Source organism: Sapajus apella, unplaced genomic scaffold, assembly GCF_009761245.1.
Source record: "Sapajus apella isolate SASKATOON/1434 unplaced genomic scaffold, GSC_monkey_1.0 scaffold74, whole genome shotgun sequence".
Taxonomy (NCBI): Eukaryota; Metazoa; Chordata; class Mammalia; order Primates; family Cebidae; genus Sapajus; species Sapajus apella.
The window spans coordinates 94,451-110,036 of NW_022437014.1; the positions used below are offsets into that span (position 1 = coordinate 94,451).

At 53.0% G+C, this 15,586-nt stretch overlaps 2 protein-coding genes across 2 annotated transcripts in view; both read right to left on the reverse strand.

Annotated features, from left to right (window-relative positions):
- Positions 1–476: 476 nt before the first annotated feature.
- UBAP1L (ubiquitin associated protein 1 like) overlaps positions 477–15,586 on the reverse strand; it is a 26,802-nt gene continuing 11,692 nt past the window's right edge. The window contains exons 3-6 of the mRNA XM_032250977.1: positions 10,481–10,990; positions 7,696–7,905; positions 2,186–2,287; positions 477–950 (exon numbers count right to left, since the gene is read on the reverse strand). Of these exons, the coding sequence (XP_032106868.1) occupies positions 816–950; positions 2,186–2,287; positions 7,696–7,905; positions 10,481–10,990 (957 nt within the window). The 3' untranslated portion in view covers positions 477–815. The remainder of the gene's footprint in view (positions 951–2,185; positions 2,288–7,695; positions 7,906–10,480; positions 10,991–15,586) is intronic.
- Positions 9,360–15,586, reverse strand: part of PDCD7 (programmed cell death 7) — a 35,989-nt gene continuing 29,762 nt past the window's right edge. Inside the window, exon 7 of the transcript XR_004260664.1 lies at positions 9,360–9,373. The gene's annotated coding sequence lies outside the window, so the exon portion shown is untranslated. The remainder of the gene's footprint in view (positions 9,374–15,586) is intronic.

Genomic DNA, 15,586 nt, shown 5'->3' on the forward strand with positions numbered 1-15,586 from the left:
AAATGATTCTCCTGCCTCAGCCTCCCAAGTAGCTGGGATTACAGACATGCACCACCATGCTCGCCTAATTTTGTATTTTTGGTAGAGATGGGGTTTCTCCATGTTGGTCAGGCTGGTTTTGAACTCCTGACCTCAGGTGTTCCCCCCAACCTTGGCCTCCCAAAGTGCTGGGATTACAGACGTGAGCCATTGCACCCGGCCAGAGATCTTCTTACATAAACAAAACAGATTCCTGGGGCTGCCAAGCTGGGCTTCAGGGGTGGGGCCTGGGACTCCTAAAGAAACACCCCAAAGATTCTTATGGATAGCAGCCAGGTCTGGAAGCTTTTGACCTGGACAAATCTCTCTACTTTTCCTAGGGAAACTGAGGCCCAACAAGGCCTTGACCCAGACATCAACAGCCCTAAAATCAGAAATTAGGTCTTCTGACCTACAGTTTGATGCTCTTTCCACACCAAGATCCGACGCCTACAGGACTCAAAAGAACTGCCCATTATTTATTTGTTTTAATTTCCTCAAAATCAAGGTTACTCATGCATGCAGTGTAAAGAGTCAAATCAGGTGGTTTTACAGGCGTGCATGAAGAACACCACTCCCCGTCAGGGTCTCCCATCTGCCCCTCCGCAGAGACAACCACTTCAACCCTTTCAGCAGATTCTTTTGCTGTTCACTGTCACCCTTGTCATCATTTGTGTTTTCACAATAAGCACGCATCACTTTGTTACTCTTATTTTGGTTTTAATAACACAGTCAGGATGGGTCGCCAGCCCGAGCCCCGGGCCTGGATGCCCAGGCATCATGGAGTGCCCCCGTAGTCACTGGGCACAGGCCACCAGTTCCTCCAGGGCTTGCTCTCGGTGGTTGCCATGGACCAGCAGCACTTCCTTGATCCGGTCCTGCTGGAAGCCCATGTCGCTGAACTGCTCCCAGAGGCGCAGGAATTCCCCTGCCTGAGGAAGAGGAGACAGGGAGGTGCCGGGGGCTCTGCTGGGCCTGGCCTCAGCCCTGGGGAGCCCCAGCTCCAGTGCCTGCTGCACCTAGTCCCAAAAAGCTGTGGCTCCTCCCGGGCCACGTAAGCCTGATCCTGGGCCACACCTGCCACTTTCCTGTACCACTGGGGGAGGTAGGCTGCAACCTCCCTTCCTCTCCCTCTGCCAAGCAAAGAAGGCTCCAGCCTGGCCCAGGGCTCTGCCCTGACTCCCCTCCCATTCCTCCCACTCAGTCTCAACTTTCTGCTGGGGCAGGAGGAGGAAGACAGCACACTGGCACCGGGAGCACAAACAGCCCAAGGTCCCTGCCCATGCCTTGAACACTGCAGAGGTCTCACAGCATAGCCTGCACCTTCCTTCCCTCCCCACCCCGACCCGGGGGCTTGAAACTTCCCCATTTCTCCTCCCTGTCTCCTTCTTGGGGTCTCACCCAACCCTCTGTCCCCTTCAGCCTCTGTGAACGGCTGCTCTGCCATGGGGCACTCAGAAGTGACTCTTGGGGCGGGTGTGGTGGCTCACGCCTGTAATCCCAACACTTTGGAAGGCTGAGGCGGGTGGATCGCTTGAGATCAGGAGTTTGAGATGAGCCCAGCCAGCACAGTGAAACCCCATCTCTAGTAAATTTTAAAAAAAATTAGCCGAGCATGGTGGCAGGCACCTGTAATCCCAGCTCCTTGGGAGGCCAACGCGGGAGAATCATTTGAACCCGGGAGGCGGAGGCTGCAGTGAGCCAAGATCGCACCCCTGCACTCCAGCCTGGGAGACAGAGCAAGACTCAGTCTCAAAAAACAAGAAGTGACTATTGGGCCCACAGCTGCATGCACTCCGGGTAGGCAGCACACTCCCCAAGCAGGAGGTCACGCATCTGTGCGGCCCATGGCTTCGATCTTGGTGTGTGACAAAAAGTGAGCACTCAGTCACAGTGGCTGCACTCATTCAGCCTAATAAGGCAAAGCCCCCGCTGCTCTTTGCCTCCTGCCTCCCTCCCACCTCTTCCTGACCTCCCTCTGTGCCTCTCGCCTTTGCCCCTGCTGCAGTGCCCTGGGCCGGCTCCTCCCAGGGCTGAGGAGGCAGGCAGTCTTCCTGACGGACCCACAGACTGGCTCTGAGGACTCACGTGCCCCTGCACACTGGATTCCTGGGTCCCCCCCACACTCCTTCCATCCCCCGGGGCCCTGGCAGGAAGCCCTGCTGACCTGGCTCTCGGAGAACTGGAACATCTCCATGGCCTCGTCCACCAGGCCTTCCTCATAGCCCTGGCGTAGCAGGCGGTCACAGGCGCTGAGGTAGCTGAGAAACTGGGCCGCAAGTGGGCAGAGAGGGAGGGAGGGTAAGCAGAGGGGCAGGGGCAGCAGACGGGGCAGGGAGGCACGCCAACGGCCTGAGCTGAGTGCCGGGAGACTGGGCAAGCCACCACATGCAGTGTGGCCCCAGATCCCGTGAGCCCACAGAAGGGGGATAGAGGCTTCCTCTGAGGACCTGGGGCCAGACAGACAGTGGGTCTTCACCAACTGTCCCAAGCTGGGGGCAGGACTCCAGGAAAAGGAATGTCAGGGTGGGCTAGAACCTAGGTGTTCATAGAACCTAGATGGGGAGCAAGACAGGCTTCACACACAGGCATCCACCTACCACCAACGCAATTCAGCATTCGTTAAATTCAAGCACCACCCCCCTCCCTGGAGCACCCACTCACATGAAGATGCTCATCCGTCCACACCTGTGCATCCTAATCTACCCCCAGCGGCATCTCTCTCATCCAGGGCACCTGAGCACTACTGTTCAACTCCTGCGCCAGTGCTGGAGAAGGGGTGTGGGAGAGGTGCAGAGGAGGATCCCACAGGTCGGAAGAACTGTTCGTCACTCCACACTTGAGTCATCAGGGGCCCAGGATAAAATGCTGCCTCCTTACCGGGCAGGGCTCAAAGGCCTCCCTGTCTGTGGCCTCGGCTCCTCCGTCACCCCCTAGGCCTCTGCATATGCAGCTCCCTCAGCCAAGGCCAGCCTCCTTCCCTGTCCCTGGGAAGCCTCCTGCCCCCTCCATCCTCCTGGGTGTCATCCTTCTTGCCCCCCAGCACCCTGTGCTTCCCTGTTACAGCACATACAAGTTTGTAATTGCTTCACTACATCTTTCTCATCTGCTAACTTTTTGCTCCATGATGGAGAGGCTCGTTCACATGTGTCCCCAGCACCCAGCACGGTGGCAGAAGGAGCTCAATCATGTGTGCTGTGTTTATAAAATGAATGAAGACCTGCCTTCAAGGAACTCATGGCTTAGTGGGGGAGATAAACCAGACACAAGACCACATGAGTGCCAGGCAGATCAAAGCAGGATTTATAGGGCGTAGGTGCCAAATGCAGGTTCCAGAGCACAGGAATTACGAGTGAAGGGACGCGTGGGGTTTCTGCAGACCTTCAGAGCTGGGATGGAAGTACCGATCATCTAGACTAACAGTTTTCAAATTGTTTTTAGCTCCTGAAGTGTTCGTCTTAGCACAAGGAGGCTTCAGCAATAGCAGGCTAAGATCAGAGCTGCTCTGGGAGAGCCAGGGCCGGGGGTGGAGGCCCAGAGTATCAGAGCTGCTCTGGGAGAGCCAGGGCCGGGGGTGGAGGCCCAGAGTATCGGAGCTGCTCTGGGAGAGCCAGGGCCGGGGGGTGGAGGCCCAGAGTATCGGAGCTGCTCTGGGAGAGCCAGGGCCGGGGGGTGGAGGCCCAGGGTATCGGAGCTGCTCTGGGAGAGCCAGGGCCGGGGGGTGGAGGCCCAGGGTATCAGAGCTGCTCTAGGAGAACCAGGGCCGGGGGATGGAGGCCCAGAGTAAGTGCTCCTGCACAAGGTACTGCCCAGTACAGCCAGACCTGCTCTGAGCACATTTTGAAACCCACGCACCCATGCCCTCCTTTCACAGTTGAAGAAACTGAGGTTCAGGCAAGGCGGGTGCCCTGCCCAGGATCCCAGGACCGGGGCCCCAATTACACCTCTCACTTAACGCGTTGTCCTTCAGAGGGATCAGCTGCTAGAGGAGGGGCTTTGAGCTGTCTTGGGGGGGGACAGGGTTTCTAAAGGTGAAATCTTCACCTTCAGAAAAAGGGCGGGCAAGGACAAAGGGTGGATGCTGCCTCCACCTTCTGATGCATCCACAGCAATGGTTAGTCTCTGTGCTTACTGCAAACACCTTGGGAACCCGAAAAATGACTGATGTCTGGGCCTCACCTTCAGAGGCTCCGTATAATTGGTCTGGGGTGTAGCCTGAGCATTGGGTTGTTTTTGCTGTGGCTCTCCAGGTGATTTTTTTTTTTTTTTTGAGACAGAGTCTCACTCTGTTTCCAGGTGCCAGGTGGAGTGCAGTGGTGCAATCTTGGCTCACTGCAACCTCTGCCTCCCGGGTTCAAGCAATTCTCCTGCCTCAGCCTCCCGAGTAGCTGGGACTACAGACGCATGCCACCACACCCAGCTGATTTTTGTATTTTTTAGTAGAGACGAGGTTTCACCGTGGTGGCCAGGATGGTCTCGATCTCTTGACCTCGTAATCCACCCACCTCAGCCTCCCAAAGTGCTGGGATTACAGGTGTGAGCCACCGTGCCCAGCCTCTCCAGGTGATTCTAATGTGCACCCAAGACTAAGAATCACTGAATGGGGACAGCTGACCTTGATCCATACCATGCCACAGTGAGTATCACCAAATTTTTTAAAATTAAAGGCCCCTGGGTCCACCCCAGATCCACTGACTGTGACCCTTCAGGATAAGCCCTGAGAGTCTGCCTTTGCAAAGGTTCTGCTGTTTGGTCACCTTTTCGGCCTGGGGGACTATAGAAGCTACCAGGCTTGCCTCAGGCCCCAGGTGGGTGAGGATGTCAACTTCAGGCCACGGGAGGGGGCCCCCAGAAGTCACTGGTTCCAAACATGTATTCCTCTTCCACCCTGTGAACTGGGAAACTGAGGCATTTAAAGAGGGAGCCTGGCCTGTGGACCCTCACACATGGTGCCCAGGCCTGTCCTGCAGGCAGGGAATAGGCACATGAAGCCTTTTGGAAGGAAAGGAGTGAAGCACAATTTCTTTTGTATCTCTTCTTCTCTCCCTGGCTGTTTGTTCTAGCTGCTCTGTCTCCATCACCTGAAGCCCTTCCTCCTGGGCCATCTGTCATTTATCTTGGCCAAAAAGGATGTACTTCAGTACGTGGCTTTCAATGGGAGAAGGAATCTGAACCCAAAGGGCTTGTTCAGTTACCAGGACTTCACAGAACAGACAGAAATACTAACTTGGTAGGGGAGGATAGATGAAGTCATCCAAAGGCCCCTCAGGCCTACCCCCTTGGGGCCTGGCTCCTGACTGTCCACTGGGGAAGGCCACCCAGAGATCCAGGGTGCCAGGCAGGTAGTCAGTCTGTATCTGGAATCACAATGTTCCCGATGCAGTGAGATCCAGCCCACTCACTGGGAGACCAGGGCCCCAGCCTGGCTCTGACTCATCTTCAGACCCCCAGAGTGATGGCCTGAGACCTCAGCCTTGTCCCAGAGCCTGGAGGTAGACTGTGGAGGCGTGTCAGAGCCCCATTGTGCACCTGGCCCCTCACAGCCCTCCTGGCCAGCTTTTTGGCCAAGACCCTGGCTTTTCAGTATGAGCCGAAGGTAGGGGTGACTTTAGATCTGCTCTTAGACCTCAGATCAGCCGGTGGTGCTGTCCTAGTAGGTCCTCACGCAGAAAATGAGATAAAAGGCACTGTACAACCAAGATGCAGAACCAGACCAGCCGGCCTGCACTCCAGTGCTGCCACTGACTGGCTGTAGGAACTTCCCTGGCCTCAGTTTCCTCATCTGCAAAGAGGTCATAATGTAATAGCAACCTTGCAGAACTGAAAGGAGTGATGCGCCTAATGGAATACCCTCAGACAGAGAGATCCATGCAAGGGAAATGTTCAATAAATGTTAGCACCCCTCCCTGCCATTTTAGCCACATAGGGGTCACTATGTTGGCAATTCTCCTCCAGGATAGGGATGAACTGATGAACCCAGAGTAGAGTAGAAGCAGGAGTGGGTAGGCAAGGGGACCAGGTGTGTCTCCCCAGCCCCACCCTGGCTCCTGTTTGAAAGTCACTTTCCGTCTGCCACTCCCTCTCACAGGAGCAGGCAGCCCTGGACCTCAGGGACCCAACATTCAGTAGTCACCAGTGATTACAGAGGTGTCCAAACCTTCTGATAGTGACGGGGGAGAAAAATGAAAAGTGCCACCTCCCCTGGGACCAGCTATCCCACCATGAAGAGTCCTGATGTTTAGAAAACAACATAACCAGGGATGTTACTTTCAGGTGGGGACATGGGGGTGTAGACAATGGCGTTCAGTGTCACCTCCTGACCTCACAATCCTTCCATGCCTCCTCTTGCCTATTGGGTCATTTATCCAATTCTCGGGCCAGCCTTCAAGACCCCTAAATCTACCCCCAATTCTCTTTGTCTTATCTCCCACCAGCCTGCCCCATGCACCCTCTCCTCCAACAAGACTGGTCAGATCAGGGCTCCCAAACACTTCCTTCCCACCTCCACTCCTTTATTCACACTGTCCTTCCCTCCTGGAATATCCCCTTCTCCTTCCTTCAGAGTCAGAGTTTATCTATCCTGGAGGTCCAGCTCAATGTTGGTATCTCCATGAAGCTGGAACCTCCTTGTGGTAGATTGAGAATGATCACAAATTTGTTTGCAGCCTCTCCCACCAAGAGATGGAGTCTATTTTTCCCCCGTTTAAATCTAAAATGGTCAATGACATGCTTTGATCAATAGAATGAGGCGGAAGTGACTAGGTACAATTTCAGCCTGGGCCTCAGGAGGCCTTACAGCTTTTACTCCTGGGACCAAGCAGGGTGGCTTGCTGGAGATATGCGGCCCAGCTGACAAGTATCACCACCCACTGGACAGTGAATGAGGCCATCTGAGATCATTCAGCCCCAAGTGAGTCACCAAACTGTAGCCACATGAGATTCCAGGGAGATGAGCAGAAGCACCCCTAGAGGAGTCCACCTTAAAACTGCCAAGCCAGACAATCATGAGCAAATAAATGGCTGTCTCAAGCCACCAAGTTTTGGGGTGGTTTGTTACACAGCAACAGATGGCAGAAACACCCCATCACACTCACATCACAGGCATCTTGTCACTAGCACCTCTTTTGAGGCACTTTGGGGGCCCTCACTCCTCTGCAGGTGCTCTTACATTCTTGGCTTGTATTAGGGGTCAAGACCTGCTTCTGAATATTAGAGTGGCTCAGATTGGAGTAACATCATGAGTGTCCACCATTCTAACAATAGAGTCAAGTCTATTAGAAGAATAGAATGTGAGTGAGTAGATCCCGGTGTAGCAGACTACTGTGATGTTCCAGCCACAGACCCTTTCACTGAAGGACGACTTGTCCCAGAGGCTGGGAGAGCCAGAGACACTCTTCAGTTGTCTGGCCCTTCAGGGATTACCTTAACTACAGAGATCCACTTACCTCAAGTCACCCCCTTCCCACATGCAATGACTGATTGAGGCAGGGGGTATAAAGGCCTAACCCTCTCAGCCCCACTCAGGACAACCCTGAGGGGCCATAGATGCTCCAGAGCTGTGGGGTTGGCTGATGCTATTGTTGGGCCTATGTCACTGCTCCAAAGGTGAAAACCATGTGTCCAGTCACCTGGCTCCAGCATCACGACCCATCAGCTCTGCCCCTCCTCCCGACTCACCTGGCTCAGGCTCTGCCTCCCTGTCTTCTGCAGAGCAATGATGGCCCTTTGCAGGGGATATCCCAGGGCAACCACTGGCCCGATGAGGTCTTGCTCCTCCTGGCTCAGGGCGGACAGCAGGTCAGCAGCAGTATCAGGGTGTGATTTGTGGGGATTGAGAGGCTGGGGTGCCCCCCCAAGAGGTGGCAGACAGGTGTACGGGCTGAGGGACTGAAATACAGACAGGCTGGACATGTCAGTTACCACAGGAAGTGACACCCAGTTGGGCTGGACATTTTTAAAAATTATTTTTTGTACCACCTTCTTTGTAGGGGCTAATGTTATGGAGAGCATAGAGTCCTGCAGACCATAGCTCTCTAATGCTTACTCAGTTTACTCATGTGAAAAATAAGGGTAATCCCTAAGCTACTTCACAGGACTGTTATGAGGCTTAAATAAGACAATATGAGGGGCTGGGCACAGTGGCTCACACCTGTAATCCCAACACTTTGGGAGGCCGAGGCAGGTGGATCACCTGAGGTCAGGGGTTCGAGACCAGCCCAATGAACATGGTGAAACCCTGCCTCTACTAAAAAATACAAAATTAGCCAGGTGTGGTGGTGCATGCTTATAAGCCCAGCTACTTGGGAGGCTGAGGCAGGAGAATCACTTGAAGCCAGGAGGCAGAGGTTGCAGTGAGCCGAGATCACACCATTGCACTCCAGCCTGGGCAACCAGTGAAACTGTCTCAAAAAAAAAAAAAAAAAAAGATAATGTGAGGAAAGTGGCTAGTAAAAGAAATATGACATCCATTCTATTGTCTTATTTTGCAGACACTGAAATCAAGGTTCAGAGATGTTAATGACCGGACTGAGCAACACACGCTTGGTACCTCAACCCTACTCAGGTTTTCTGCCCCATACTTTGGCGCGGGAGGAGAAGGGGTAGGTCTTCCCAGCCAGGCCCTCCTTGTTTGGCTGGGCTGGGGTTTGGCAGGGCATGGAGCAGGGTAGGAACTGGGGACACCAGCCCTTCAGTTATGAAAGGGAGAAACCAAACAGACCCTGGATTAAGGAGGGTGACTTGAAGGCATTCCAATTGGTTTGGCTGTCGTCACCCCAACCCTTCTCCCATGAGGAAGCACCTCTCTGCCAGCCCTGAATGTTTCATCCTGTCCTCTTCTCCTAGGGAAAACCCAGCCGCCGCCTGGCTCCTGGGATGAAGTGTATATGTCACGCACACAAATTCCCCACCCATCTGCATCTTGTCAGTGTTCTCCCCGGCACGACCTCACCCTAGGGTCTGCCCTTTATTACCTCCAGGGTGGAGAACTTCAAAGTTTAGGAGCTGAGTCTACTCTTACGTCCTTGAAAAAGATTTTTCACCACTCTCTGCTTCATTTCCATCATCTGCAGGATACTGTCCCATCCCCACAGGGTTGTTGGGAGGGTTCAATTAATCTTGACCAGGGAAGAGCCATCCTGGCACCAACATCTGGTCTTGGATGTGGGCATGGCTAATCCCACTTACAGAGCCTCTTCTCTGCTACGTACGCTCTAAACAACCATGTGAAGTGTTGCTGGCTCACTGTGCAGGTAGAGAAGTGGTCGTTCCATGACTTGCCTAAGGTCACACACTGGTGCATGTAAGAGGCCAGACCTCAGGGCCAGTGTGGTGGTTCACGCCTGTAATTCCAGCACTTTGGGAGGCCGAGGTGGGCGGGATCATGAGGTCAGGAGTTTGAGATCAGTGTGACCAACATGATGAAACCCCATCTCTGCTAAAAATACAAAAATTAGCCAGGCGTGGTGGTACACACCTGTAATCTCTGCTAGGCAGGAGGCTGAGGCAGGAAAATCACTTGAGCCAGGAGGGGGAGGTTGTGGTGAGCTAAGATTGTACCACTGCACTCCAGCCTGGGCGACAGAGCGACACTCCGTCTCAAAAAGAGGAAAGAAAAAAAAAAGAAAAGAGACATCAGGTCTCTGTCTTTCGGATTGAATTCTACCTTGGCCTTATTCTGCAGCATCTCCTGGGCTGAGTGTGGGGCTGCTTGGGGGCAGAGAGCTGTGCCCCACTACCACCTTCTGCTGCCAATCCTGACCCATGTTTTGTGGAGTCTGACACTTAGACAATTTGGAAGGGACCTTTAAGCTTCTGTGGTTCCACTGTAGGGTCACTTGTGTCTGCTCCTCAGGGTTCGCTTCCTCCATCCTCAGCCTTTCCGGCCGCAGCAGCCCTGACTCTCCAACGCCTCATCCCGCGGTGCAGTGCAGCGCCTGGCCCCGCACCCTCTTGGCTAACCGTCCGTGTCCTGTGGTTTTGACACTCCCAGCCCAGTGTCTGGCAGGAAGTAAGTATCCATGGACGCTTCCAGCTCCCCAGCCTACAGCGAACACCGCGCAGTGGGGAGCCCTAGATTTGCGCTGCTTCATTAATTCAGCAGACATCCACCGAGCGCCCTCTGCGGCCCAGTCGGCCGCTGGGTGCCCTGGAAACAAACATCAGTGCGGCCGCCCTAAAGAGCTCATCCGGTTGGAAGGGACGGGTGCGGGAGGGTTAAAACCACTGCGACCTGCGCCCTAACGAAAGGCAAGGCAGGCGCAGTGGGAACCGGGGGAATGGCAGGGACGGCTCCACTCCAGGGCCGCAGGAGGACACCACGTACAGGCCCCGGGGGAGCGGGGCGAGGGAGGACGCGGAAGCACGCGGAGGAGGGGATCGCGGCTGCGGGCCGGGCTGGACACCCAGATCAGGGGACCGGGCTGCTGGGCGGCGGCCTTGGAGGGACCGGCGGGGCTCTTACCGCGACCGTGGGCTTGTGGCTCCGCAGCGGGGGGATGGCGCCGGCCGTGGAGGGCCGCGGGGGTGGCGACGCGGGTCCGGAAGACGGGCTCGGAGCGCGGTGGCCGCGGAGGCCGTGCAGGAGGGCGCGGGGCCGGGCGGCCAGCCTCCCCTCCGAGAGCCGTCGCCGCGCCCCCGCCAGCTCCGACCGCACGCCGCGCAGCAGGTCCAGCGAGCACAGGCGACGACCCGGGACGGGGCTTGCCGGGAGGCTGCGGGGGCCCGGGTCTTCCTCGCTGCTGGAGGGGGCTGCTTCCTCCTCCTCGCCCTCCTCCTTCGGCCCCTCCTGGGGTCCGGCCTCCGGGTGTCTGACGGCTGCAGGCACAGGCGCCAGCACGTGTTCGGGGCTGACCAGCAAGAGCCAGGCTGGAGGGGCTGACGCTGTCCCCGGGTCACCGCACTGGTACGGGCTGGGTCCCCGGCCGGCGGCCTCCACCCAGAAGAGTGCCCTCCTCTCCAGGCTGAAGTCGTGCTGCGGAAAGAAGGCGCTGTAAACCGCGGGCAAGCCGGGTCCCTGGAGACATAACCCTAACCCCTGTGCTGGGGGACCCTGTTCAGCCAGAGACGCTCTAGGCCTGGACAGCGTCAGATTCTGAGCCCCGGGCTCCCATCACAGCCCATCCTACTCTCGGCTTTAGCTAACACTGTGGTCGATGGATACCAGCAACACTTTAACGGCAAACTGGCGTAAATGACAAAGTGATGAATTCATTGATAGAATGAAATGTAATGAAACCCAACATCTAAATCCCTTTGCCATTCAGTATGTAGTTGAGCAATAACGACTTAAACATTTTCTCCAATGAAACGTATTCTTAGCAAAGAAGCTCTCACCTGAGCCCAGCACAGTTTGCCACTGAATAGTCTGCCTTGGGGGCCGGTAGGCAGACAAACCTCCCTGTGGAGTGATACACAGCCTGTCCCCAGCCACTTTGCTACTATCAAGGTTACTTTGGGGTCCTGGAAATGTCATAACCACTAATCTTTGTGGAACTCTACTTAGAATGGTCTAGTGTCATTCCTATTTCCAGATTATGAAAATGCAGCTCAGAACACTGAATGTGCTAGAAGTTAGATTGGCAGTGAGTGGCTGAGCTGGTTTTCCTGGTGGACCTGATTGTAGTGCTTCGTGATGTAGTGCTTCGTATTAGACCACCGAAAAAAACAATATGCAGTCCACATAAATAATCTAGAGTTTATAAAATGAGGCAAAATGAAATATTCCTGTTCCCTACCTTTAAACTTAAGAACAGAAAGCATAAGGCTCCATCAAAAAAATACAAAAGTTTTAAGGGCAATTTGCTCTACCATGGCCAGTTAAGGAAGAAAGAGGCTAGGGGTGGGGGAGGGAGGCAGAAAGATAGGCACAGATGCTCAGACACTTAGATCACAGGTGCCGCTCCCTCTCACCCATGACACTACCTTGGGAAGAGGAGCATAAGTTAGCTGCTCCAGTGTGACTCCCTGACTGAGCCCAGGGACTGTGTCTTGCTTCTCTCTGTATCTTCAGGGCATGGGGCACGCCTGCCCCAGAGTGGACATTTGTAAGTATGTGCAGAATAAATTGTTAGAGAAAGAGATTGGAGTAAAATAGGTGGGTTGTGAAGGACAGAGAAGGGAAAAAGGCTTTAGAACTAATGAGGCATGCTTGGAGAGAAAAAAGCTAAGAAACAGCCAGCAGCACTCGGAGGGATAAAAAAATACCAAGACCCAAAAACATGCCAACGTTTGACTTTGGAACTATGCCAGATGATTCCAAAGTTCACACAAAATAAATAAATAAATAAAAGCCTGGCACCATAGCTCATGCCTGTAATCCCAGCACTTTGGGAGGCCAAGGCAGGTAGATCACCTGAGGTCAGGAGTTCGAGCCTAGCCTGGCCAACATCGTGAAACTCCATCTCTACTAAAAATACAAAAATTAGCCAGGCGTGGTGGTGCGCACCTGTAATCCCAGCTACTCGGGAGGCTGAGGCGGAGAACTGCTTGAACCCGGGAGGTAGAGGTTGTGGTGAGCCAAGATCGCACCACTGCACTCCAGCCTGGGTGACAGAGTGAGACTTTGTCTCAAAAAAGAAAGAAAGAAAGAGGGAAGGAAGGAAGAAACAGAAACAAACAAACAAACAAACTCTGGAGACAAAAACATAAATAAGGAGGAATGGCCCTATCATTTTTTAAAATATAAAAGCTCAATAACCAAAACTATGGTACTGGCACAGACAGATTAAAGGTACATAATAGAAAGTCCAGAAATAGACATTAATATATTAAAGATTTAGTAACTAATAAAGGTGGCATCTCAAGCAATAGGAAAATGATAAAGTTCTGGACAATAGATGGTGTTAGGCTGGGCACAGTGGCTTGTCTGTAATCCCAACACTAGGAGTCCGAGGCAGGAGGATTGCTTGAGCCCAGGAATTCAAGTCCAGCCTAGGCAACATAGCAAGACTTTGTCTCTACAAAAATTTGAAAATGGCCAGGCATGGCGGCTCACACCTGTTATCCCGCTGTAGGAGGCCGAGGGCAGGTGGATCACGAGGTCAGGAGATCAAGACCATCCTAGCCAACATGATGAAACCCTGTCTCTACTAAAAATACAAAAAATTAGCTGAGTATGGTGGTGCATGCCTGTAATCCCAGCTACTCGGGAGCCTGAGGCAGGAGAATCCCTTCAACCCGGGAGGCGGAGGTTGCAGTGAGCCGAGATCATGCCACTGCACTCTAGCCTGGCAACAGAGCGACACTCCTCAAAAAAAATTTTTTTTGAAAATTAGTCTGGCATGGTGGCACATGCCTGTAGTCTCAGCTCCTTGGGATGCTGAGGCAGGAGGGCTCCTTGAGTCCAGGACGCTGAGGCTGCAGTGAGCCATGTTCATGCCGCTGCACTCCAGCCTGGGCGACAGTGAGGTCCTGTCTCAAAACATAAAACCAAGCTGAGCACAGTGGCTCATGCTTGTAACTGCAGCACTTCGGGTAGCCAAGGTGGGAGGACGGCTTGAGCTCAGGATTTCGAGACCAGCCTGGGCAACGTGGTATGAAACCTCATCTCTACAAAGAAATACAAAAAATTAGCCAGGCATGGTGGCATGTACCTATCGTCCTAGCTACTTGGGAGGAGGCGGAGGTGGGAGGATCACTTGAACCCTAGAAGAGGAAGTTGCAGTGAGCTGAGATTGTGCCACTGCACTCTATCCAGCCTGGGCGACAGAGCAAGACTCTGTCTGAAAAAACCAACAACAGCTCTTCCCCTAAGCAGCCTGAGGTAATCTGTGAAAATGGTTCACTATTCATTTGACCTGGAGAACACCACAAAATCATGCAAATCAAGGTTCAAATCGTCATGTTCACTTTAAGAACACTCGTGAAACTGCCCAGGCCATCAAGGGTTTGCATATATGAAAAGCCACAAAGTATCTGAAAGATGTCACTTTACAGAAACAGTGTGTACCATTCTGACATTTCAGTGGTGAAGTCGGTAGGTGTGCCCAGGCCAACAATGGGCTGGACACAAAGTCAGTGACCCAAAAAGAGTGCTGAATTTTAGCTGCACATGCTTAAAAATGCAGAGTTCTGCTGAACTTAAAGGTTTAGAGGTAGATTCTCCGGTCATTGAGAATACCCAAGTGAACAAAGGACCTAAAACTCACCGCCAGACCTACGGAGCTGATACGTGAGCTCTCCCTACCCCTTCGAGATGATCCTTATTGAAAAGGAACAGGCTGTCCCTAAACCAGAAGAGGAGGTTGGCCCAGAAGAAAAAGATATCCCAGAAGAAACGGAAGAAACAAAAACTTATGGAGCAAGAGTAAATGTAGCATTTACTCTAAATGCAATTACAAGTCAAAAACAAAAATAAACAGTGTTAGCTGGGCACAGTGGCTCATGCCTGTAATCCCAGCTAGGGAGACTGAAGCGTGAAGACTGCTTGAGACCAGGGGTTTGAGACCACTCTGGGCAATATAGTGAGAGCCCATGTCTAAAAAACAGAATAAATAGCATTAGCTAACTAGAAAAAAAGTTGGACCCATTCTCACACTGTACACACAAAAGGATGAATTCCAAAAGAACCAAAGATTCAAATGTATGATATGAAACCATAAAAGTACCAGGAGAAATAGGAGAAATCCTATTTAGAATCTCAGATGGACAAAGCCTTTCTTGCTTTGGATCAAAATCCAGAAGCCATAAAAGAAAAGATAAGGCCAGGCACAGTGGCTCACGCCTGTAATCCCAGAACTTTGGGAGGTCAAGGCGGGTAGATGACAAGGTCAGGAGTTCAAGACCAGCCTGACCAGCATGGTTAAACCCCATCTCTGCTAAAAATACAAAAATTAGCCAGGTGTGGTGGTGTGAACCTGTACTCCCAGCTACTCAGGAGGCTGAGGCAGGAGAATCACTTGAATCTGGGAGGCGAATGTTGCAGTGAGCTGAGATCATGCCACTGCACTCCAGACTGGGCGACAGAGTGAGACCTCATCTCAAAAAAAAAGAAAAAGAAAAGAGAAGACAGCACAACGGCTCATGTGTGTAATCCTAGTACTTTGAGAGGCAGAGGTGGGAGGATTGCTTGAGGAGCACAGGAGTTCAAGACCAGCCCAGACAACAGAGTGGGACCCTGGTCTCTACAAAAAGAAACAATTAGCCGGGCGTGGTGGCTCATGCCTGTAATCCCAGCACTTTGGGAGGCTGAGGCGAGGCGGGCTGATCACCTGAGGTGAGGAGTTGGAGACCAACCTGACCAACATGGAGAAACCCCGTCTCTACTAAAAATATAATATTAGCCAGGCATGGTGCATGCCTGTAATCCCAGCTACTCGGGAGCCTGAGGCAGGAGGATCGCTTGAACCTGGGAATCGGAGGTTGCGGTGAGCCAAGATCACACCATTGCACTCCGGTCTGGGCAACAAGAGTGAAACTCCATCTCAGAAAAAAAAAAAAAAAGAGCAAACGTATAAAGAGCGCCTAGCACAGACCTGGTATACAGTAGGTGCTCCATACCTAGCACAGACCTGGTATACAGCAGGTGCTCCATACCTAGCACAGACCTGGTATACAGTAGGTGCTCCAT